The sequence below is a fragment of the Bos mutus genome, chromosome 10, assembly GCF_027580195.1.
Source record: "Bos mutus isolate GX-2022 chromosome 10, NWIPB_WYAK_1.1, whole genome shotgun sequence".
Classification (NCBI taxonomy): Eukaryota; Metazoa; Chordata; class Mammalia; order Artiodactyla; family Bovidae; genus Bos; species Bos mutus.
In genome coordinates, this window is record NC_091626.1 from 47,923,917 (window position 1) to 47,949,375 (window position 25,459).

Consider the following 25,459-nt stretch of genomic DNA (forward strand, 5'->3'; position numbering starts at 1 on the left):
CATCAGTTCAGTTCAGTCGCTCAGTCGTGTCTGACTCTTTGCAACCCCATGAATTGTAGCACACCACGCCTGCCTGCTGCTGCTAAGTCACTTCAGTCGTGTCCGACTCTGTGCAACCCCACAGATGGCAGCCCACCAGGCTCCGCCATCCCTGGGATTCTCCAGGCAGGAATACTGGAGTGGGTTGCCATTTCCTTCTCCAATGCATGAAAGGGAAAAGTGAAAGTGAAGTCACTCAGTCATGTCCAACTCTTTGCGACCCCATGGACTGCAGCCCACCAGGCTCCTCTATCCATGGGATTTTACAGGCAAGAGTACTGGAGTGGGTGGCCATTGCCTTCTCAACAGGCCTCCCTGTCCATCACCAACTCCTGGAGTTCACCCAGACTCATTCCATCGAGTCAGTGATTCCATCCAGCCATCTCATCCTCTGTTGTTCCCTTCTCCTGTCCCCAATCCCTCCTAGCATCAGACTCTTTTCCAATGAGTCAATTCTTTGCATGAGGTGGCCAAAGTATTGGAGTTTTAGCTTTAGCATCAGTCCTTCCAAAGAACACCCAGAACTGATCTCCTTTAGAATGGACTGGTTGGATCTCCTTGCAGTCCAAGGGACTCTCAAGAGTCTTCTCCAACACCACAGTTCAAAGGCATCAATTCTTCGGTGCTCAGCTTTCTTCACAGTCCAACTCTCACATCCATACATGACCACTGGAAAAACCATAGCGTTGACTAGATGGACCTTTGTTGGCAAAGTAATGTCTCTGCTTTTCAATATGCTGTCTAGGTTAGTCATAACTTTTCTTCCAAGGAGTAAGCGTCTTTTAATTTCGTGGCTGCAGTCACCATCTGCAGTGATTTTGGAGCCCCCAAAAATAAAGTCTGACACTGTTTACATGGAGCATAGTTATAACTAATATTTATATGATGTGGTATATTATTATTTTATGCTTTTAAAAATGATCAAACACATTTTCAGAGGCTATGGGCAGGCTGTGGGTCACAGCATGAGCTGTACCTGAAGCCTGAGGCAGAGTGTGTTGGGGCCAGATCATCTCGACTCCTAAGAGTCACTGGGTTGTATCTTTTACCAGCTCCACAGTTATCTCTTAAACTAGGTTTGGAGCTTGATAATGACATGAAATTGGACATGTGGGAGTATTTACACCGTGGAAACTGGCAAATACTACAAATCAGAGCCTTTTCTTCTGCAGAGTCAATTGTTAGATATTTACTAGCACACCCACTGCCTGGAGCTGAAGTTTCCACAGCTATCACTTTCCTCCTTGGCACCATACCTCACGACTGCCTCATTTGTCTCTACCAAAATCAGGCTTCACATTTCGTTAGTGCTATGGCAACTCATACATGAAAAGTTAGACCAGAACATCAAGTATCATACAAGAGGCAGGCCCTGGACTTTGAAGAGAGGAAGAACACTGATATCCTCTCCCTGGTACTTACTTAAGTTACTTCTGAAGTTCTCCCATGCCCTACCCCTCACAAAAAGCCCCCAAAACCTATTGTCCCTAGAAATTGATAAACTGTACACTTAATTATATCATATATAATCACTGATACACACACAGTAAGCAATATGCTCAGACATATAGTTATGCTTATGAAAAGTAAAGTGTAATTTTTAGTGGAATAAAATATAATTTACATGTTGTGGGTAAGTACTGGGTGTCCACATATAATCCCTGAATGCACTGTAGGTTCTGGAATATACATGAAATCAAATTAGCTCAAATTCTAAGGCTGTCATACCAAGATTCCTTTGTTTTTACTACTTATATTTTGACATTTCTTCACAGTGTATGCAATTATTACCAAGTATTTGAGGTGGGAGTATTAGTGAATTCCAAAAATGTTCTAACAACAGTCAAGTCATAAAACAAATATTTTAACCCCCACACATTGCATTCATTATAGCCTGAAAAAAGTCAGTCTTATATATTAATTACTGAACGATTCTGAAACCCCTCTGGCACTTGTAAAAATTGTACAAGTTCTCTGACTTGGCAATATAATTTTCTGTACTGAGCGGAGGCATATTAGAGGTCAAAGCTGTATATGGTCTTCATGTGTAAAGTAACTATCAAAGACGAGAGTCATATGTTTGCTTTTTGTTTTACTTGGTTTTTTTTTCATATATTGATTTTTATATTTCTTTCTTAAAGAAATTCTGCCCAAGCTAAACTCTACCGCGTCAGGATCCAGCGTGGATGGTTGGCATCCGTGTACCACATTATCCCTTGCCTACCCCTTCCATTTGTCTTAGTCTAGTTCTCTCTAGTCTGTTTCTCACTGATTCAGATACTGCCCATCTTGATAGACTTTTTCAAGACTGTCCTGTTTTCAGAAGTCCTTCCTTCCTGGACTGACACTAATCTTTTCTCTTCCTCACTATTTTGCCACTGAGAGTTTTTCCTATCATGTGGGCTAATAGCAGGTCTCTATTTCCTAAAGGGAAATGAATAAAGGGGGCTGCCCCAGGTGGCGCTAGTGGTAGAGAACCTGCCTGGCAATGCAGGAGATATAAGGGACGCGGGTTCTATCCCTGGATTGGGAAGATTACCTGGAGAAGAAAATGGCAATCCACTCCAGTATTCTTGCCTGGAGAATCAGAGGATCCTGGTGGGTTACAGTCCACAGGGTCGCAAAGATTCAGACATGACTGAAGCGACTTGACACATTTCTTAAAAGCAATTCATGGGGAGGGAGGAGGGAGAAGGGTTCAGGATGGGGAACACATGTATACCTGTGGCAGATTCATTTTGATATATGGCAAAACCAATACAATATTGTAAAGTTAAATAAAATTAAATTTAAAAAAAGAAGAAAAAAGTGATTCATTTCTCAAAGAGAGCTACCAATTAGTTTTTCTGTATTTCCCATACACTGAGCAATAGATCTGTGTATAACTCTAGACATGGCAGTTACACAGCCAAAAACTTTGTTTTATTGTATTTAGATTCAAAAACTATCAAGCCGACATACTCCTTGGTCATTACTATGGTTATAAAAAGAACAGTGGCTTATTTGACATCAGGTATGTTTTTCAATGCAAACTGTAGCTTATCTGAAAAACTGTATACTTCATTCTCTGGCACTTCTCCACACTTAATGCTAGACGGCTTGTCTTTCTGTGAAAAAAAGACAAGTTACTCTTGTTTAACTTGATCATATGAGGTTGATACCTGCACTATATTGGCTAGAATAGTCTATAAACTGTGCATCCAGGTAGTGAAGACACAGTATGCATATTCTTAAGGCATCAAAAAAGTAAGGGTAATCCTGATTTTTTTGAGGAAAAATTTTGATACTCTAAGTATCATCACAGAAGAGATATCATAGAAAATTGAGCTGAATTCCCTTGTGCTAATTATTGCATTGATTGAACTTAAAATCAAAGAGGTGAAAGGTCACTATTTGTATATGGAACACTCTATTTCTGCTTTATTGACTATGCCAAAGCCTTGGACTGTGTGGATCACAATAAACTGTGGAAAATTCTGAAAGAGATGGGAATACCAGACCACCTGATCTGCCTCTTGAGAAATCTGTATGCAGATCAGGAAGCAACAGTTAGAACTGGACATGGGACAACAGACTGGTTCCAAATAGGAAAAGGAGTACATCAAGGCTGTATATTGTCACCCTGCTTATTTAACTTATATGCAGAGTACATCATGACAAACGCTGGACTGGAAGAAGCACAAGCTGGAATCAAGATTGCCGGGAGAAATATTAATAACCTCAGATATGCAGATGACACCACCCTTATGGAAGAAAGTGAAGAGGAACTAAAAAGCCTCTTGATGAAAGTGAAAGTGGAGAGTGAAAAAGTTGGCTTAAAGCTCAACATTCAGAAAACAAAGATCATGGCATCTGGTCCCATCACTTCATGGGAAATAGATGGGGAAACAGTGGAAACAGTGTCAGACTTTACTTTTTTGGGCTCCAAAATCACTGCAGATGGTGATTGCAGCCATGAAATTAAAAGACACTTACTCCTTGGAAGGAAAGTTATGACCAACCTAGATAGCATATTCAAAAGCAGAGACATTACTTTGCCAACAAAGGTTCGTCTAGTCAAGGCTATGGTTTTTCCTGTGGTCATGTATGGATGTGAGAGTTGGACTGTGAAGAAGGCAGAGCGCCGAAGAATTGATGCTTTTGAACTGTGGTGTTGGAGAAGACTCTTGAGAGTCCCTTGGACTGCAAGGAGATCCAACCAGTCCATTCTGAAGGAGATCAGCCCTGGGATTTCTTTGGAAGGAATGGTGCTAAAGCTGAAACTCCAGTACTTTGGCCACCTCATGCGAAGAGTTGACTCATTGGAAAAGACTCTGATGCTGGGAGGGATTGGGGGCAGGAGGACAAGGGGATGACAGAGGATGAGATGGCAGGATGGCATCACTGACTCAACGGACGTGAGTCTGGGTCAACTCCAGGAGTTGGTGATGGACAGGGAGGCCTGGCGTGCTGCGATTCATGGGGTGGCAGAGTAGGACACAACTGAGCGACTGAACTGAACTGAATAGGCACTCTGGTTTACATAATAGATATAACTTTGAAAAATTGATGATTGCGTTTCTTATACCTTAATCACATCTGAATGCATAAAAAGGATCCCGTTATTTAAAATATTTTAACCAAAATTCTTTCCAATGAAAGTATTTTGCAGGATAAACAGTAAGCTTCTAACATATATACATCTACTAAATTTAGATAATTCTTGAATAAAATTTCTTAACGTGGAGCTGTTCTGCAATCCTTCTTTTTCTTACACTGGCTAGAGATCCAGCTTTTCTTCAGAAATATCTTTAATCCAGTCCCTCGATTCTCTTTTATATTAGTGTGGGCTAATATAGCTTAAACTCTCTCATCGTTCTGTTTTAACTCCGTGTCTCCTGACTCCTTGTGCAGGATCTGCTCTCAACAGCCCACAACTAGAAAGCCTGGGGAAGAAAGGTGAGGGCAAATTACAATGACTCTTACCAGCGGGAGGAAAGCTAACTTAGCTTTATTCAGTCTATGACTGCTCTTTCTTCTCCTGCTTAGCTTAGTTTGCTTTCAGTTAAGTTAGAACACAACTTTGAAAGATAAACAAGTGAGATGTAACATGAATGTAGCTGAGACTAGTGAAGATTATGGAATGTACAAAGGACATAACTATTCTGGAAGATAATTGATAAATTATAAATTTAATATTACGTTCAAAATAAATAATAAAATTGTCTTCTCTAGGCCCTAACTTGGACATTTATACATTCAATTTTGGCATATTGGAATTGTGCTGTGGTAGCTATAACATTATCAAATTCTCTAAGCATCAATAATACTTTGAGGTTGTTGCATGAGGTTGTGTCTCAAAGTAGGATTGAGAATCAGTATTAGTAATATACACAAGTATAATGTATTGAGGAAACAAGTACACTCATCTCCAACCCCAATGCCTATCACCCTTGCCTTGGAGAAGGACTTCATCAGCTTCTGTCTAGACTAGAGCTGTCATCTCTTCACTGGCCTTGCGTCTTAGCAATCCATCTCTTACGCTATTAACAGAAACATCTTCCTAAGCCGTTCAGTGGCTCCTGTCTCCTATAGGATAAAAACCTAAATTCAACTAGCCACATAAGGTTTTCATGATTTGGTTATGCTATGTTTATTGTTTTTTCTCTTGGCAGTTCACCTTGTATACGCTACAAGCACAGCAAACCAAGCCCCAAATGCCACGGTATTTTATGCTTTTTCTCTTTCTCTATATTTTATGCTTTGTCACTTTCTCTCTCTTGCCTAATTTTTCCTGTATCACTACTATCTTGCTACAAACTTTCACGATTTTGTAGAACAGATGTTGAGGAAAGGCAAGACGGTTTATGTAAGAGGAAAACCATAGCCATTTACTATATAGCTCTTTGAGAAATAAGCAGGTCGACATCATTTTTTTTGATCTTCAAAATTATATGATGGGGTTCAAAAACCAAGTTGTTTTTTTTTTTAAAGAAGTTATACTACAGTCCTAAAATAAAGCTGATCATTTTCATTGAAGAGATACTTTTAAAACCTGCCTTTGTGAACTTTGACCACCCTCAAATACCTGTTGTATACAGAATACTTTTATTAGTATCATTGTCTAATTACAGCAATAATCCCATAAGGGATGGGTTGAGCAGGGCATGACTTTTCAAGGATGGGGAGGAAATATTAGAATCTTCATGAAATATGTGCAGTTTTAAAAACTCCTAGTAATTCTGAAATCTTTTTCCCTGAAGGATGTTCAAAAATGCCTGCCCCATCCCCAACACCTAGCCTATCATTCTGAGAATCACTGGTTAAAGAAAAAGTACAAACCCAAAATAAAGAATTAGTCTGAGTGAATACTTTGAAAATATATAATGGTGAGATTCCTCAGGGATCACTAAAATGATCACAGTTAGTCAACATTTTCTAACAGTAAGAATATGTGGTGAAAATTCCAAGTTTACAGATTATGCTACCATCTTTAAATTAGTAAAATAAGCTAATGATGATAAGATTCTGGAAGAGATAATATGTGTATATACCTAAGTCAAAAACTGGCAGATGAGTTTTCTCATGAGTTTGCAGTAAAATTTAAATTATATTTATAAGACAAAGGGCTCTGAACAATAACTTCCTCATGAAAAAGCATCAAGCAATCACTCTGGATGTCTTCCTAAAGATATTAATATATACTTTTAGTCAAGAGACCAATAAAGTAATGGGCATCATCAGGAAGAAAGTAAGACACAAAACAGAACATATTATAATAGTTCTGTGTAAACAACATGGTATATTTACATCTGGAAGACAGATGTTATCCTCTTTGCTTAGCACGAATAGGGACTACACAGTACAATGGAAGCATCCTAGAATTAGAATGAATGAATGATGTAAGATTCATGCTAAAAAATCTGGGCTATGATCTAGATAAATAAATGTTTATTAAGATGAACTATATTCAGTGTCTATAAAATCATAAAAATATGGAGAAGCAGAATAGAGACTTGTTAGTCAACTTATGAAATATTAGAACTAGCATGCACCTAAAGCCTTAATGCTCTAGGAGCAAGGCAGAAAAATAGATGTGCTATACTACACAGCAAACAGGAAACATATGTAAGTTGTTACACATATAAGTACTGCATGCTAAAAATATAAACAGGTTCAAGAGAGGTTTAGCCAAAACTAAAAATGAAACCTATAACTGATTAGAAAACTAGAGATGTTTGGAATCAAACATGGAGCTGATTGAGTTGGCATAATAAAATATGATCTGAGATGAACTATAGTTTGAATAAACCATGGAATTTTGTGCTTCTTATCTAATTAGATGATCTCCAAAAATGTAATGAAAATTAAAGGAAAATTTAACAAATACTTCTGGTTAATCAATCTTTACCCTTAGGTTCTTCTAATGTTTAGCATGATTAAGACACACATTAATTCTTTGAATCCTGGAGTATTAACAATTTACATTTGCTGATTTAAAGTATGACACACTAGTTAACATGGGGTTTATGCATTATTCTGTCCTTCAGCACTTAATGAGAGTCTGCCAAGTACAAAGCCTTATAATAAGTACTAGAGATTTGTAGAAGTTGTAAGGTAATCTCCTCAAATAGCTTGTAAATCAGATTTAAAAAATAGGCTAAAATTATGAGGAACAATAAAATAGAGGTGATTGCTTTTGTAGTATAGCAATGCATTCTTAAAGTAAAATAGATGATGACAGATTAGAAAACTGTAAAAAATTATGGAGAAACTTGAATTTTAATTTGGCTTTGAAAGAAATATGTTGCTAAATGGAAGCTGTTAAAATACTGATTCCTAAGCCTCCCCTCAAACCTATTGGATCAGACTTTCTTAGGAGTAGGAACTGGGCGTTTGAAAATTTTTAAAGAGTTCGTCATGTGATTCCATGCAGCCAGTCCATGAGGCAATATTTGGAAAATACTGAAACAGAGACTCTATGTAATTACGGGAACTGGTGGGCAGATGCAAGAAAAGTTTCTGGCAATTTGTATGGGAGAGAAAGACAATGAGCAAATCAGTTTGGAGCCAAAGGCCCATGTAAGTTGTAGAGGAACAATGGGAGAAAATTGTACAAGTAGGCTGGAGTCAAATTTTGGAGGGCATTGAATTCCAAGAAAAAGAGGCTTTATTTTGTTTTGCTTTTAATAGGGTATACCACTGAAAGTTTGGAAGCAAAAGAATAACCATTATAACATGTCCTTTATGAATCAGTTCAGTTCAGTTTAGTCGCTCAGTCGTGTCTGACTCTTTGCGACCCCATGAATCACAGCACACCAGGCCTCCCTGTCCATCACCATCTCCCGGAGTTCACTCAGACTCATGTCCATCGAGTCGGTGATGCCATCCAGCCATCTCATCCTCTGTCGTCCCCTCTTTCTTCTGCCCCTAATCCCTCCCAGCATCATAGTCTTTTCCAATGAGTCAACTCTTTACATGAGGTGGCCAAAGTACTGGTGTTTCAGCTTTAGAATCATTCCTTCCAAAGAACACCCAGGGCCGATCTCCTTCAGAATGGACTGGTTGGATATCCTTGCAGTCCAAGGGACTCTCAAGAGTCTTCTCCAACACCACAGTTCAAAAGCATCAATTCTTCAAATTAGAGATACCAAGGGAACATTTCATGCAAAGATGGGCTCGATATAGGACAGAAATGGTATGGACCTAACAGAAGCAGAAGATATTAAGAAAAGGTGGCAAGAATACACAGAAGAACTGTACAAAAAAGATCTTCACGACCAAGATAATCACAATGGTATGATCACTCATCTAGAGCCAGACATCCTGGAATGTGAAGTCAAGTGGGCCTTAGAAAGCATCACTATGAACAAAACTAGTGGAGGTGATGGAATTCCAGTTGAGCTCTTTCAAATCCTGAAAGATGATGCTGTTAAAGTGCTGCATTCAATATGCCAGCAAATTTGGAAAACTCAGCAGTGGCCACAGGACTGGAAAAGGTCAGTTTTCATTCCAGTCCCAAAGAAAGGCAATGCCAAACTACCACACAATTGCACTCATCTCACACGCTAATAAAGTAATGCTCCAAATTCTCCAATCCAGGCTTCAGCAATACGTGAACCGTGAACTTCCAGATGTTCAAGCTGGCTTTAGAAAAGGCAGAGGAACCAGAGATCAAATTGCCAACATCTGCTGGATCATCGAAAAAGGAAGAGAGTTCCAGAAAAACATTGATTTCTGCTTTATTGACTATGCCAAAGCCTTTGACTGTGTGGATCACAATAAACTGTGGAAAATTCTGAAAGAGATGGGAATACCAGACCACCTGACCTTTATGAATAAAAATAGGTAAATATAAAGTCAGAGAGACTGAAGAGTGGTCTGGTTAAGAACTAGTTTAGGTACAAATAATGAAGCACTGGACTAAAGTAATGGTAATGGAAATGGAAGAGAAGTACTAGACACAAACTTTGTAATACAAAAAGGGCAAATGTGATTATTTCTGGTACAGTTTCAGGTAGCTGGACTGCCTTTTTATAGTTTCAGTATCTTTCTCTGTAAATTCATATTTTAAAAATTTCTTTTACTTTCCATTTTCATTCTGTTGAAAACATAACTACTCAGTATTAATAAAAGTCTTTGTTAAGACTGCTAGCAAAGAATGAGTGCCTAAGACTTATTAAGAACCAATCACCAAAATGGCTTTAAATCATGCTTTAATTTTTCAATGCTGATTACCAGTATGATCTAAAAACCAAGTGTTTAGAATTGTCTTATTGCCTGGGTGGCAGAATATTTAAATATAAATTAAAGAGGGAAGATTACATTATATACATGCCAGCAAAACTTCATAGGACGTAACAAAGTCAAAATAGAGGGATAATGTGGATATGTGGTTCATCTTCTAAGCTGGTGTCTCTGTGAATTACGTGAAACCTACTTGACTCCTAGAGCTAGTTGTAAGCAAAGTGTGAAAGAAAGTGTCCATAATTTCTCCCTTTTGTGACCATTTCCTCTTTCATTCTTGGTGTCCTTATACTTATTCCATTAGCACAGTCACATTTTGCTCTCAGAGAAGATATAGACACTTACAACACATATGAATTTATGTCTCTGCGTTATGTCTCCCTGGTATATTTGTATTTTGAGCCTTCTCTCTAGTCTTATGTAATAAAAAATTTGGCTTCCTTTGGAATGTATTTGAGGCTTCAGGAAAAGTCAGAAAATGGGAGAGAGTTTTTAGGCAGTAGGAAGAGATTATTTTCTATTTCACATAAAAATCTGATATTTACCTCACATCTACTGGTATTATGGTATCTGTACTTGTGATAATTTTGGAGCCATTTTTAGAACATAGTAAAGTGTTGTATTTGGCAGATGTACATATTTTACATCTGCCAAACATAAAGAATTCTTTCTGAATAAAAGTATAGAACCTACAAAGATAACAGGGCAAGCAAAGTATTTCCTTCTGGCTGATTGAGGGAATATGCTTTCCCTGGTGCAAAGAGGAAAATTGGCTCCTTTATGTTCCAGAGAGGCTGTAAATGATAAGGAAAAGGTCAATAAATTGGTATAGAAATTTAATTCTGTGTAATACAGTTCAGTGGTGTTCCTATGACATTACTCAGTAATATGCCAGTGGAATCATCCTATTTGTTGCACAACTGAATAGTTTGCTTCTAATCCTGGCATAGTTCTAACCCTGCTGAAACAAGCTGTTGTAACTTAAATTCTTTCAAAACAAAACACTGCCATCACTGTACCACAAGCCAATGTACTTTCTAAAGATTTTCTAGTGTTTCATTTATTTTCTTAAAAAATTCCCGAATGAAGGACACGATTCTTTTTACCTAACCCAACAAGTTATTTAAGTGGTTTTCCACATCATTATACAATAGATATAGGAGTGATAAAAACCGTAATTGATTTACCCTCCCACCCCCCAGTGATGATGATAGTGTGGAATCAATTCTCTGGTTGCGGAACATTTCAGTTACATTCGATACTAACAATTATGCAATCATGTGGAACTGTTTTGAGTTTCATGCTGGTTTGATGGGAATTACACTTTCTGGGTTTTGGTAATAATTTATGTACTTGTGTTTCTTTTTTGCTGGCTTTGATTTGATTAGTTTTCTAATTTCTTTTAGTGTATTCCAAGGTTCTGTCTTAGATCTATTATTTAACAGTTATAGAGCATGCTTTTTAGGATAATGTGATCCAAAGACAAGATTAGCATTATCAACCACATGTATCAATTGTGTTATCTTACAATAGTGAATTCTAGGGTTCCTGGGAAAAGTAAGAGAATCTGGAACCTGCTAGAGGTCACCACCTCCACAAAGTCTTTTGTACCACCTATCCAAGTGACATCCTATAAAGAAACACAGGGAAAATGAACTTACTTTTTTCCCAACTCAAACACTGAACTATTGCCACTCTGCAGCGAAGTCAGCACGTGCACAGCATACCAACCTAATGGTCCTAATCCAGCACTAGCCTGAAAATAAAATCTGTCTTCATGTTAAGCAGTCACTTTGCTTAACAAATTTATTTCAATCTAAGATAATTTGGTGTTTGTTTTACTATAACTTTTGAGAAGTCAATTTTAAACAGCATGTACACATTACTAAAGATCACCTGCTTATGTTTCAGGTTGACACCTGGAAACAAAATATTGTCAGTTACAAATCCTTAAGCAAATACATCTTATATAATTTTCACATCTTGATAAAACTTGGTTCATATATAAGTTCCACATGTAAGTTGTTTATAAGAAAATAAATGACTCATAAATCATCTTAAAAATTAATTTAAGACTGACACAGACTTAAAGTAGTAGTATATGAGTCTTTTGTCTTCTTATAAGCAATTTATTTACAGTGGTCTATATAAGATTTATGATACTCTGCTTTTGGACACATTTGCTTTAAATAATTAATCCTTGATTAGAGGTAAATATATCATTCTTTTCACTGAGTACTGTCTATAAATAAACTGCTACTTCTTTCAGAGACACTTTGAAAATTAAACATAATTCCATTTCTACTTGAAGGAGAGGAACATTAAAATTAGTTTAATTATCAAAATATTTCATATTTGGTTCTAAAAAATTATATACAATTTATAAGCATTATTTTATTTCATTCTAAATCTCAGACCAATAAATCATTTGGCTTTTAATAGCACAACAATTTTTATTCCCTTTCTTAGAGTCAGAACAGTAAAAACATCTTTCTTTTTATAGTCAAAGACAAAACAGTGACTTATGGATTAAATTACTAGCTGTCACTAAAAATTCAAAAAACTTAAAGCTTTGATTTCGCTAAAAGCGGACTAAAATTAGTTGAGGTGCTCATTTATAACAACTATTGGCATCAGTTGGTGCTAGTGGTAAAGAATCTGCCTGCCAATGCAGGAGATGCAAGAGATGCAGGTTTGGTCCCTGGGTCGGAAAGATTTCCTAGACTAAATAATGGCAACCCACTCCAGTATTCTTGCCCGGAAAATTCCATGGACAAGGTAGCCTGGTGGGCTACAGTCCAGGAGGTCACAAAGAGTTGGACATGACTGAGCACACACACACACATTGGCATAAATGAATAAACTAATCTTAATCACAAAGAACTTGTCATGAAGAAGTTACACCTTTATTTTATTTTTTTAAATTTTATTTTATTTTTAAACTTTACAAATTGTGTTAGTTTTGCCGAATATCAAAATCAATCCACCACAGGTATACATGTGTTCCCCATCCTGAACCCTCCTCCCTCCCCATACTATCCCTCTGGGTCGTCCCAGTGCACTAGCCCCAAGCATCCAGTATCGTGCATCGAACCTGGACTGGCAACTCGTTTCATACATGATATTATACATGTTTCAATGCCCTTCTCCCAAATCTTCCCACCCTCTCCCTCTGCAACAGAGTCCATAAGACTGTTCTATACATCAGTGTCTCTTTTGCTGTCTTGTACACAGGGTTATTGTTACCATCTTTCTAAATTCCATATATATGCGTTAGTATATTGTATTGGTGGTTTTCTTTCTGGCTTACTTCACTCTGTATAATAGGCTCCAGTTTCATCCACCTCATTAGAACTGATTCAAATGTATTCTTTTTAATGGCTGAGTAATACTCCATTGTGTATATGTACCACAGCTTTCTTATCCATTCATCTGCTGATGGACATCTAGGTTGCTTCCATGTCCTGGCTATTATAAACAGTGCTGCGATGAACACTGGGGTGAAGTTACGCCTTTAAAAGTAGTTGATAACAGCAATAATATGACTGAGAAGCTATTGGCTAAAATATATTACCATAATAATTAGCAAATTCAAAATGAAAAATAATTGTAAGGAAAGAACTGAGGACTACCTAGCCACTTCAATCCAAAGAATTCTCATTTCCACAGCACGATTAAAGAGTCCATTGATCCCGGTTTATCAGCAGATGATGGTATTGAATAGAAAGAGTAATTATACACGTTTCAGTATCACTCCCACAAGTAAAATTTAAGCCCTGCATACAACTGTAATCAAACTGAGACCTTCTGACTCATTCATCTTTTGAAGACCTTGGGATTGTGATCAGAGTATGGATAATGACGACATTCCAGGATGTGACAGTAGACTACAGATTAAAGGGTTAGAGGAGTACATGTGAGGCCACTTCAAGTGATACTGACAGATACTTTCCTTTAACACTGTGAATACTGGGAATGATGAGTAAATATGAAAACTGTAAAAAACACTAACATTACTGCCATATTTTTAAAAGTCCAATATCACGCAGAATTCTTTGGTGCTATGCAAAATTATTTTTTATTACTAACAAACATTTCTGTCAACTTTATACATCTAGCATAGCCAGAATTTTATTGTGAATTTAGATCACAGAGTGATTTGCTTATGCAAAATTCAAGAACAAGATACAGAGAACTGCCATCGCTTCAAACTTCACAAAACTTAAACACGTTATCATTCCCACCCTAACTTTTTCTCATGTGCGCATTCTCAAAATTAGCCAGGTTTACAATGATCCTTGACTTCTCTAATTCCCTATTCTTCTCTCTTGGCCTCAACATCTATTGGGCCTAGAACCTGAGGAAATGGGCAGAGTAAGAAGGATGAGTAAATGAGATAGAAATAATCTGAACCATTGCTGTGAAGTGTATGTTGAGAAACTGTGTTCTATTATATTGAGTGAAAGATGCTAGGTTAGATAACAAGGTGGTTCATTCCGGTATTATGCTCCACTTCCTAGAAAGTAAATATAGCATATAGGCATTGAGAAGGGAATCATCCAGAAAGAATGGAAATAAATGCTTCCAGGAACTCAGCAACTAGCCAGGAGAAATTCCAGGATGTAAAAACATCAGGAACTATCTGGAGTGACATGGGGTGTATTTGTTGTGTTTGTCTTTGTGTCTGAGATGGTTACCAATAACATTCAATATGAATACAAACTTTATTTATTTGTTTTTGGCTAGATGTAAAAGTGAAAAGTCTGAGACTGTTTTCTAGCTATAGTTTTGTAGAGAAGATAAGTATTTTTAGAGAGGGTTAAAAAAATCTAATTCAGGAAGGAAGCCAAGAAGAAAAAAACTAAAGAAGCTTGGAAATCTAAACTATCTTTAAGAATTTGGTGAATTTAATAAACAGTGACAGGTTTAAAAGACATTTGCTCCTTGGAAGAAAAGCTATGACAAACCTAGACAGCATATTAAAAAGCAGAGTCATCACTTTGCCGACAAAGGTCCATATAGTGAAAGCCATGATTTTTCCAGTAGTCATGTATGGATGTGAGAGTTGGACCATAAAGAAGGCTGAGCACCAAAGAACTGATGCTTTTGAATTGTGGTGCTAGAGAAGACTCTTGAGAGTCCCTTGGACAGCAAGGAGATCAAATAAGTCAATCCTAAAGGAAATCAACACTGAATATTTGTTGGAAGGACTAATGCTGAAGCTGAAGCTCCAGTACTTTGGCAGACTGATACAAAGAGCTGACTCATTGGAAAAGACATTGATGCTGGCAAAGATTGAAGGCAAAAGGAGAAAGGGGCAGCAGAGGATAAGATGATTAGACAGCATCACTGACTCAATGGACGTGAATCTGAGCAAACTCCAGGAGACAGTGCAGGACAGAGCAGATTGGCGTACCACAGTCCATGGGGTCACAAGGAGTTGGTTGGACACAACTTAGCAACTGAACAACAATTTCTCTTACCTCATCATTTAAAAACTAGATGAAATTGTAGAAGGATTCTATTAATCAGATTAGAATAGCAAATTGTATTTCTTCAGTTTTAACACTATGTGATTTATATTTTAATTTACATTTATTTTAATACATTTTCAATCTGCATATACCACTTAAGATCATTTTGAAATTTATTTATCCTCAAATAATGCTTTAAAAATAATTAATTTGAAGATATATTATAAAATAATCATGTGTTAGAAGGGAATATTTGATACTTATTTACATAAAATATGAATCATTATACTAAACTTTATAAAATAATCTTGAAAATATAGTCGTGTCTGACTCTTTGTGACCCCAATGGATAGTCCATGCAATTCTCTAGGCCAGAATCCTGGAGTGGGTAGCCTTTCCCTTCTCTAGAGGATCTTCCCAACCTAGAGATCAAACCCAGGTCTCCCACATTGCAGGCAGATCCTTTACCAGCTGAGCCACAAGGGAAGCCCGAAATAAAATTTCTTTTTGATAGGCACACTTTTTACTATATCAATATTCTAAAATAATGAAATGATTAAAAATATTATTAAGGAAGACAGATTATATTACTGTAGTTTATGGCCTATATTAAGGGAAATAATGAGCAGTATTCTGTCTTGGGCTAACTATATTGATCTAGTTAGGGAGAGGGTGGGAAGATTTGGAAGAATGGCATTGAAACATGTAAAATATCATGTAAGAAACGAGTTGCCAGTCCAGGTTTGATGCACGATACTGGATGCTTGGGGCTAGTGCACTGGGACGACCCAGAGGGATGGTATGGGGGAGGAGGAGGAGGAGAGGGTTCAGGATGGGGAACACATGTATACCTGTGGCGGATTCATTTTGATATTTGGCAAAACTAATACAATTATGTAAAGTTTAAAAATAAAATAAAATTAAAAAATAAAAAATAAAAATAAAAAACTGGTTTTAGGTAAGTAATATAACTAATGGAGATTCTGGAATCCATGTGTATGATGTATGACTGAAGAAACTACAGATGCTTTGCCTTGGTATGACCAATGTCTTAATCTCTTTGAAGCGCTGTTATATGGAAAAAGTATTGATTATCTTGCAGAATTTTAGAGGATATATCTGAGAGTATGTAGTAATACCTAGGATCAGAGCTATCTGATAAGTGTAATGAGGCACTTCAGCAGTTGCTAATCTATAATACATTAATGTGAGTATATAGACAGAAAGATACAACAATAGACAAAACAAGATAGCCAATATAGGGTAAAGGAGAGGGAGGCACTGTATCAGTTGAAAAATGTAATGACTTTCATTACAATGTAATGAACAATGTAATATTTAATAACTAATGTTGAAAAAGTTAGCTAGCTATTTTCAGGAACAAAATATCAGTTTAGAGTTCCATCTCAAACCATGTGCCAAAATTAATTCCAAAAGAATTTAAGAGATATATTTTAAACTTAAATTACAAAAGCAAGAAATAAATGTATTTCAGATAGTAGAATGGAAAAATACTTTTAAGCATAAAAAACAATATCATAAATTATCAAGAAAGACTGATACATATGGCTACACAAAATTAAGCATCTTAAAATAAATGTATAGATTAGGATAGTGCAGGATTAGAGAAAGAGTGAGAATTAGGAATAGAATGAGGGATGTTGACAGTGCCATAATATTCAGAGAATGTTTATGACTATTGGAAATAGGCACTTACCCTGGTTTAGGCACTTATGAGGTCACTGCTGGCCTTGAAGAGATAAAGCCATTAAGCAGATTAAAAGTTAGGATGCAAGTGTTAAATTGAGGAAAAGTGAACAAATTTAGTCTATATGTTCAAGAAATTTGGTGTTAAGTGAAAAGGGAGCTGCTGCTAAGTCGCTTCAGTTGTGTCTGACTCTGTGTGACTCCATAGACCGCAGCCTACCAGGCTCCCCCGTCCCTGGGATTCTCCAGGCAAGAACACTGGAGTGGGTTGCCATTTCCTTCTCCAATGCCTGAAAGTGAAAAGTGAAAGTGAAGTCGCCCAGTTATGTCCAACTCTTCGCGACCCCATGGACTGCAGCCCATCAGGCTCCTCCGTCCATGGGATTTTCCAGGCAAGAGTACTGGAGTGGGGAAAAGGGGGCAGGGCAGTCTTTTGAAAAGATTTCAGAGTTAGAGGCATGAACATTTTATTCATCTGGCCCATAGGCACAAAGCTTAGTGCACATGAAAACATCAAGTACTTATAATGTATTTAAAACTTTGAAACTTAGACACTGACAGTAAAATTTGACAGGAAAATTAAAAACTAGAGATTATCAAATATTTAACTTATAAAATATATTATGCCAACTTCTTTATTTATTAAATTTAATAATACTTTTTCATAACATACAAAAACAATCAGATAATTTTTTTTCTTTGCAAGAATTCCCTAGAAAGTACAATATTTGCAGAAATGAGTTTTCAAAAATAGCAAATGATAAATAAAATGAGTTACTTTAGACCAAGTAATTTCAAAAGAAAATCTATATAAAAGTTTTAAATAGTTATACTGTATCTAATGAAAATTATGGACGTATTTTGCCATTTGATTATAAAAATATGCTTTCAAAAATAAAAAATCAGTGTACAAAAATCAAAGCAGTGCTAACACATATCTTAGACTTACTCTTTAATTAAAGCCATAATAACATTAAATTAGTAACGAAGTTGATCAAGCCTAAATATTTTACGTGCTTTACTATTTACTTATATAAGTTAATTATAATTTGCAACTTGATGTTTTAAAATATCATTAAGAAAATTTCCAAACATTTTAACGTTAGATTTATGTTGGGTGGTCTTGAGAAACAATAGTACGTAGGGTGTATGAATATCTTAAAACAGCTTTATTGAGAGAACAATTTGGAAAGCATATTTTTGTGAACAAAAGGCAATGAAGGGAGGGACTGAAGACATCCAAGACAGACAGGAGGATACAGAATCAAGAGTATAATGTTCTTTGAAGGCAATTCCTTTGAATTTACAATATCGTGTGTGCATGCTCACATGCACGTTTAATAATAATTTGAGCAGTCACATGCAGGATATTTAAAAAACATAATACTATGATATAGGATTTTCGTGTGTCAAATACACAACACACATTTATTTATTTTTTTTAACTTTTAAATTTTATTTTATTTTTAAACTTTACAATATTGTATTGGTTTTGCCAAATATCGAAATGAATCCGCCACAGAATTCTTTATTGTTCTTGACTTGTGACCAAGGTACAAAAGTCAAAGCAGTGCAAACACATATCTTAGACTTACTCTTTAATTAAAACCATACTAACATTAAATTAGTAATAAAGTTGATCAAGCCTAAATGTTTTACATGCTTTACTATTTACTTACATGTTAATTATAATTTGCAACTTGATGTTTTAAAATATCATTAAGAAATTTTCCAGACATTTTGGAGTATATTGAGTATTTCTGTATACATGTGCTATGGATATTTATTTATAAATCTATGTATGTACAGTTATTTATAAAATAACCAATGCTATGTATCTACAATAACAAGGGTACAACATACAAAGTACAAAGTGCAACTAAAAAGACCAGAAGGAATTTAATTAATTTAGAAAAGATGTTTTCAAATTTTTTAGACTTGAGACAACTTTATATTCTTAAAAACTATTGAGGACCCAAAGAGCTTTTGTTCATATGGGTTTACAACTACTGATACTTCCTGTATTCAGAATTAAACTGAGACATTTTAAAACTATTTATTGACCTATTTAAAAATCAAAATAATGGCCAATTATGGGACAGTTCATAATATTAGCATAAGAAGAAAACCAGGGTTGTACAATTCTAGAAATTTTCTCTTTTTATCTACTCTGCATATCCAATTAATTTTCCTAAAACACAATCTGACATTTTTCAAATTTCAAACATTCAAAGACTCCTCACTGTTAACAAATAAATTAAAAAATTTTTTTTAGTTTTTATTTTATTTATTTATTTTTTAAATTTTATTTTATTTTTAAACTTTACATAATTGTATTAGTTTTGCCAAATATCAAAATGAATCCGCCACAGGTATACATGTGTTCCCCATCCTGAACCCTCCACCCTCCTCCCTCCCCATACCATCCCTCTGGGTCGTCCCAGTGCACTAGCCCCAAGCATCCAGTATCATGCATTGAACCTGGACTGGCAACTCGTTTCTTACATGATTGGCAATCAAGGCCTTCAACAAACTCACCCTAACATTTTTTCTAACTTTTTCTATTTCTTTGATACATTTCCTACTCCAGATAGCTCTAATTTCTATCTTCTAAAAATGAGTTATGAATCATAGACTCTACTATCTTAAACTTTTATCTCTCAATTAGCATGATGTTTCCATTCTACCTATGTCAACCTTATATCTTCTTCAAGATGTAATTCAAGTTCTGTCTGTTCCTCAAATCCTCTGTTGACCACCTAGGATATGTAATACCTCTTTCTTCTGAATAACTATTGAATTTATTTTCTATTCTGTTCTTTTTAGCAACTGGCATATACTGTTGCTTATAATTCATTTTAATTTTCTGTAGGAGGAAATATAATTGATTTGATATATATTTTATTAATCCAGATATTTTTATGATATTACAATTAAAGTCACCACATCAAGTTTCTAAACTATCACTCAGTTCAGTTCAGTCACTCAATCGTGTCCAACTCTTTGCAACCCCATGGACTGCAGCATACTAGGTTTCCCTGTCCATCACCAACTCCCACAGCTTGCTCAAACTCATGTCCATCGAGATGGTAATGCCACCCAACCATCTCATCCTTTGTTGTCCCCTTCTCCTCCTGCCTTCAATCTTTCCCAGCATCAGGGGTTTTTCAAATGAATCAGTTCTTCGCATCAGGTGGCCAAAATGTTGGAGTTTCAGCTTCAATATCAGTCCCTCCAATGAATATTCAGGACTGATTTTTTTTTAGGATGGACTGGTTGGATCTCCTTGAATTCCAAGGGACTCTCAAGAGTCTTATCCAAAACCACAGTTCAAAAGCACCAATTCTTCAGCGCTCAGCTTTCTTTATAGTCCAACTCTCACATCCATACATGACTACTGGAAAAATCATAGCCTTGACCAGACGGACCTCTGTTGGCAAAGTAATGTCTCTGCTTTTGAATATGCTGTCTATGTTGGTCATAACTTTTCCAGGGAGCAAGTGTCTTTTAATTTCATGGCTGCAGCCACCACCTGTAGTAAATTTGGAGCCCAGAAAAACAAAGTCTGTCATTGTTTCCACTGTTTCCACATCTATTTGCCATGAAGTGATGGGACTGGATCCATCATCTTAGTTTTTTGAATGTTGAGCTTTAAGCCAACTTTTTCACTCTCCTCTTTCACTTTCGTCAAGAGGCTCTTTAGTTCTTCTTCACTTTCTGCCATAAGGGTGGTGTCATCTGCATGTCTGAGATTACTGATATTTCTCCCAGCAATCTTGATTCCAGCTTGTGTTTCATCCAGCCCAGCATTTCTCATGATGTACTCTATATATAAGTTAAATAAGCAGGATGACAATATACAGTCTTGATGTACTCCTTTTCCTATTTGGAACCAGTTTGTTGTTCCATGTCCAGTTCTAACTGTTGCTTCCTGACCTGCATACAAATTTCTCAAGAGGCAGGTCAGGTGGACTGGTATTCCCATCTCTTTCAGAATTTTCCACAGTTTATTGTGATCCACACAGTCAAAGGCTTTGGCATAGTCAATAAAGCAGAAATAGATGTTTTTCTGGAACTCTCTTACTTTTTTGATGATCCAGCGGATGTTGGCAATTTGATCTCTGGTTCCTCTGCCTTTTCTAAAACCAGCTTGAAATCTCTGCACCTTCCCCTCAATTTTGCTGTGAACCTAAAACTTTTCTAAAAGATAAATTCTTAAAAAATTGTTTCAAGCAAGAAATGTTCAAACACTAAAGTCATAAATGCCACTAATGATATGAACAAAGAATTAGCATGGATATTTGATAGGGAAACACCTAAAATTCTAGGAGGAGATGTTGGAGAAGTTTTTAAAAATGTAGTAGAAATTTATACCTACGTTCCTCATTTCTCATTCTTAGTACAATACAGGCTTAAATAACAAATAGGCAAAATGGTTTAATGAATGATTAAACCACAGGGGAAAAAACCTCCAGGGAAGCCATTTTGGGCATATTTCCTAGTTTGTAAGGGAGACATCCTAATGAATAAAATGATACTTCTGTTGACAATATTGTTGACAAAAATATTGCTAATGAGGTGAAATGGCCAATTTACTTGACATATTGTTTCATTTTTCACGTTCTATTGTATGAGCTGATCTCTTTGATTTTTTTTTGAAGTCTGTCATTATATTACCACAGTCATTATGGTAACAACTCAATGCACTCATGTAATATGCCTTACATATTTGGGAACACATTTATTATGTTATATATAAACATGAACTTCTTGCAAACATAAATCCAGATTTTACAGTATGAATGTATTATCACGACTGAGCCTGAAGGGAAAGTGTCTACATATTGTAATTAACATTACCTCTATCATTCTACAGTTATATTTTATAGACAGTGGGTCTATAAAAGAAAAGCCAGCAAATATGACAGATTTCATTCCCTAATTAAATCTGGCCCTGAAAGATACTCTAAGCCTTTGCATCAGTACTCTTCTTTCTATCTAAGAGAAAGTGTAATATTGAACAAGAGGGAAATAGCAGAAATAAAGGGACTTGAAGGAAAGGAAAGGTAAACACTGACTTCTTCACAGCATTTTTACAGTGGTAAGATCTTCAGAAAGCAACTATTTCATATGTCCTTAAATAGATATATTTACCCAATTTTGAAGGTACTACAAATATGCTGAACCCATTCTTCATTGTATTGATATAAATTTAAACTAACTGGATTTTGCTGCATAAATTACTTCCCTTTGATCTTCCTGAACTGAATAAGAAGAACAGTTAGCTGCTAGAGAAAGTGCTCCAAGAGGGCAGGGTTTGAATTGAGCAGCTCTGAATTGAGCTGAGGACAGAACTGGCTTTCAGAATATATTATGTCAGCAATAATAATTACTATAAAGTTTAAGTACTAAAGTAAATATGTTACGAGTTATATACTTTCACGGTATTATATAGTGATTAAGAGCCAGACCACTGGGGTTCAAATTCCACTTCTGCCACTTACCAGCTGAGAGAATCTGGGCAAATTAATTAACTTCTTTGTGCCTGAGCTTGATCTATAAACTGGGGATAATATGAGTACTTGCCTTATAGTCTTGGTGATAAGTAAATGTATTAATATATAAGAGTGCTTAAACAATCCTTTGCATGTGGTATCAACTCAGTAAACATTAAGTATTACTGTTATTATTATTATAGCAATGCAAAGAAATAGAGAAAACAATAGAGTGTGAAAGACTAGAGATTTCAATAAAATTAGAGATACCAAGGGAACATTTCATGCAAAGATGGGCTCGATAAAGGACAGAAATTGTATGGACCTAACAGAAGCAGAAGAGATTAAGAAGAGGTGGCAAGAATACACAGAAGAACTATACAAAAAAGGTCTTAATGACTCAGATAACCATGATGGTGTGGTCATTCACCTAGAGCCAGATCCTGGAGTGTGAAGTCAAGAGGGCCTTAAGAAGCATTACTACAAACAAAACTAGTGGAAGTGATGGAATTCCAGCTGAGCTATTTCAAATCCTAAAAGATGATGCAGTTAAAGTGCTGTACTCAGTATGCCAGCAAATTTGGAAAACTCAGCAGTGGCCACAGGACTCACAAAGGTCAGTTTGCATTCCAATCACAAAGAAGGGCAATCCCAAAGAATGTTCAAACAATCATACAGTTGTGCTCATTTCACATGGTAGCAAAGTAATGGTCAAAATTCTCCAAGAACTTCCAGATGTACATAGTGGATTTAGAAAAGCAGAGGAACCAGAAATTAAATTGCCAAATTCCACTGGATCATAGATAAAGCAAGGAAATTCCAGAAAAACATCTACTTCTGTCTCATTGACTACACTAAAGCCTTTGACTATGTGGTTCACAACAAACTGTGGGAAATATTTAAAGAGATAGGAATACCAGACCACCTTACCTGTCTCCTGAGAAACCTGTAGGCAGGTCAAGAAGCAAGTTAGAACATTACATGGAACAACTGACTGGTTCAAAATTGGGAAAGGAATATGTCTAGGCTATATATCGTCACCCTGCTTATTTAACTTATATGCAGAGTACATCACGCAAAATGCCAGGATAGATGACTCACAAGCTGGAATTAAGATTGCCAGGAGTAATACAAACAGCCTCAGATATGCAGATGACACCATCCTAATGACAGAAAGTGAAAAGAAACTAAAGAACCTCTTGATGAAGGTGAAAGAGGAGAGTGAAAAAGCTGGCTGAAACTCAACATTCAAAAAACCAAGATCATGGCATCTGGTCCCAACATTTCATGCAAATAGATGGGGAAAAAATGGAAACAGTGGCAGTTTTATTATCTTGGGCTCCAAAATCACTGCAGACAGTGACCGTATCCATGAAATTAAAAGACACTTGCTCCGTGGAAGAAAAGTTAAGACAAACTTAGTGTATTAAAAAGCAGACATCACTTTCTGACAAAGTGATGTTAGCATATATATATATATATATTTTACATATAGACATAGCTATGGTTTTTCCAGTAGTCATGTATGTAAGTGACCATGAAGAAGGCTAAGTGACAAAGAATTGATGCTTTTGAATTATGGTGCTAGAGAAGACTCTTGAGAGTTCCTTGGACTCTCAAGATCAAACCAGTCAATCCTAAAGGAAATCAACCCAGATATTCATTGGCAGGACTGATGCTGAAGCTGGAGCTCCAATACTCTGGCCACCTGACACAAAGAGTGGAAGCATTGGAAAAGAGTGTGATACTGGGAAAGAGGGGGCAGGAGGAGAAGCGGGCGACAGAGGATGAGATGGTTGGATGGCATCACTGACTCAATGAACATGAGTTTGAGCAAACTCAGAGACAGTGAAGGATACGAAAGCCTGGGATACTGCAGTCCATGACATTTCCAAGATCAAATGCAACTTAGCAACTGAACAATGATTATAGTAAATTGGAAATATAATTGTAGAGAAGAAAAAGCTTCAAATATGTAACTTTTTTGAAACCAAATATCTTTTTCTGCAAAATAAAAAAATTGATAGTTTGCACTTCCCACATTTAATAAGGACTAAGTGTTTGTATTTACATGTTCTGAGTGGGTCGGGGTGTCAGGCTGAGTAAATAATCACATTAATAATCTTAACTCCCAGTTGAAACAAATAAGAACAAATGGTCATTCTTGGATAATCTGTAAAACTAAGTGAATAACTGACATATCTTTCTGTGATTCCTTGCAGACATCATGGAAATCAGGACAGTGGCTGTTGGAATTGTAGCAATCAAAGGAGTGGAAAGTGAATATTATCTTGCAATGAACAAGGAAGGAAAGCTCTATGCAAAGGTATTGATAGATGATAGCTTAGACTTAATTTCTCAAACTTACTTTTGTCAAAAGTATCTTCCCTTTCTGAAAAGTAAAAGTGAAATTAATTCCTCTCACACTATGTAATTCAATGATTTCATTAAAACATTTTCTATTTAGGAATTAAGGAAAAATGTTTTCTGTGTCACCTTGGACAATTTGTTTAAGCTCTCTGGCCTTTGTTTCATCATCTGTAAAATAAGTTGGATTAACTGACCCTTAAGGATCCTTCTGGGCTTCCCCAATGGCTCAGTGGTAGAGAATCCACTTGCAATGCGGGAGATGTGGGTTTGATCCCTGGGTTGGGAAGATCCCCTGGAGGAGGAAGTGGCAATCCACTCCAGTATTTTTGCCTGGAGAATCTCATGGACAGAGGAGCCTGGCGGACCATAGTCCAAAGTGCTGCAAAGAGTCAGCAACTGAGCATGCATGCATGCAAGGATCCTTCTAGCTCTAAAATTTCATTTGCACTTTAGATCTTTAAAATATAAAATTTCCATCTGTCAGCTCTTTTTGTTAAAGTCCATGCAGTTTGCACTTTGTTGATATGAAAATTCTTGGTGAAAAAAATCCAGACTTTTGTTTATCAACAACAATCTCACAATGATAGACTTTGACTTATAAGCATTCCCATTGTTCCCTCTTTATTACAATACAAAATATGTAACAGT

General features: G+C 36.3%; 2 protein-coding genes across 2 annotated transcripts in view; one reads left to right on the forward strand and one right to left on the reverse strand.

The window, feature by feature from the left end:
* The window catches only part of FAM227B (family with sequence similarity 227 member B), a 201,954-nt gene that overhangs the window by 108,330 nt on the left and 68,165 nt on the right, over positions 1-25,459 (reverse strand). The gene's annotated exons all lie outside the window — the stretch shown is intronic.
* Positions 1-25,459, forward strand: part of FGF7 (fibroblast growth factor 7) — a 61,689-nt gene that overhangs the window by 34,544 nt on the left and 1,686 nt on the right. Inside the window, exon 3 of the mRNA XM_005892156.3 lies at positions 24,664-24,767. Coding sequence (XP_005892218.1) covers positions 24,664-24,767 — 104 coding nt within the window. The remainder of the gene's footprint in view (positions 1-24,663; positions 24,768-25,459) is intronic.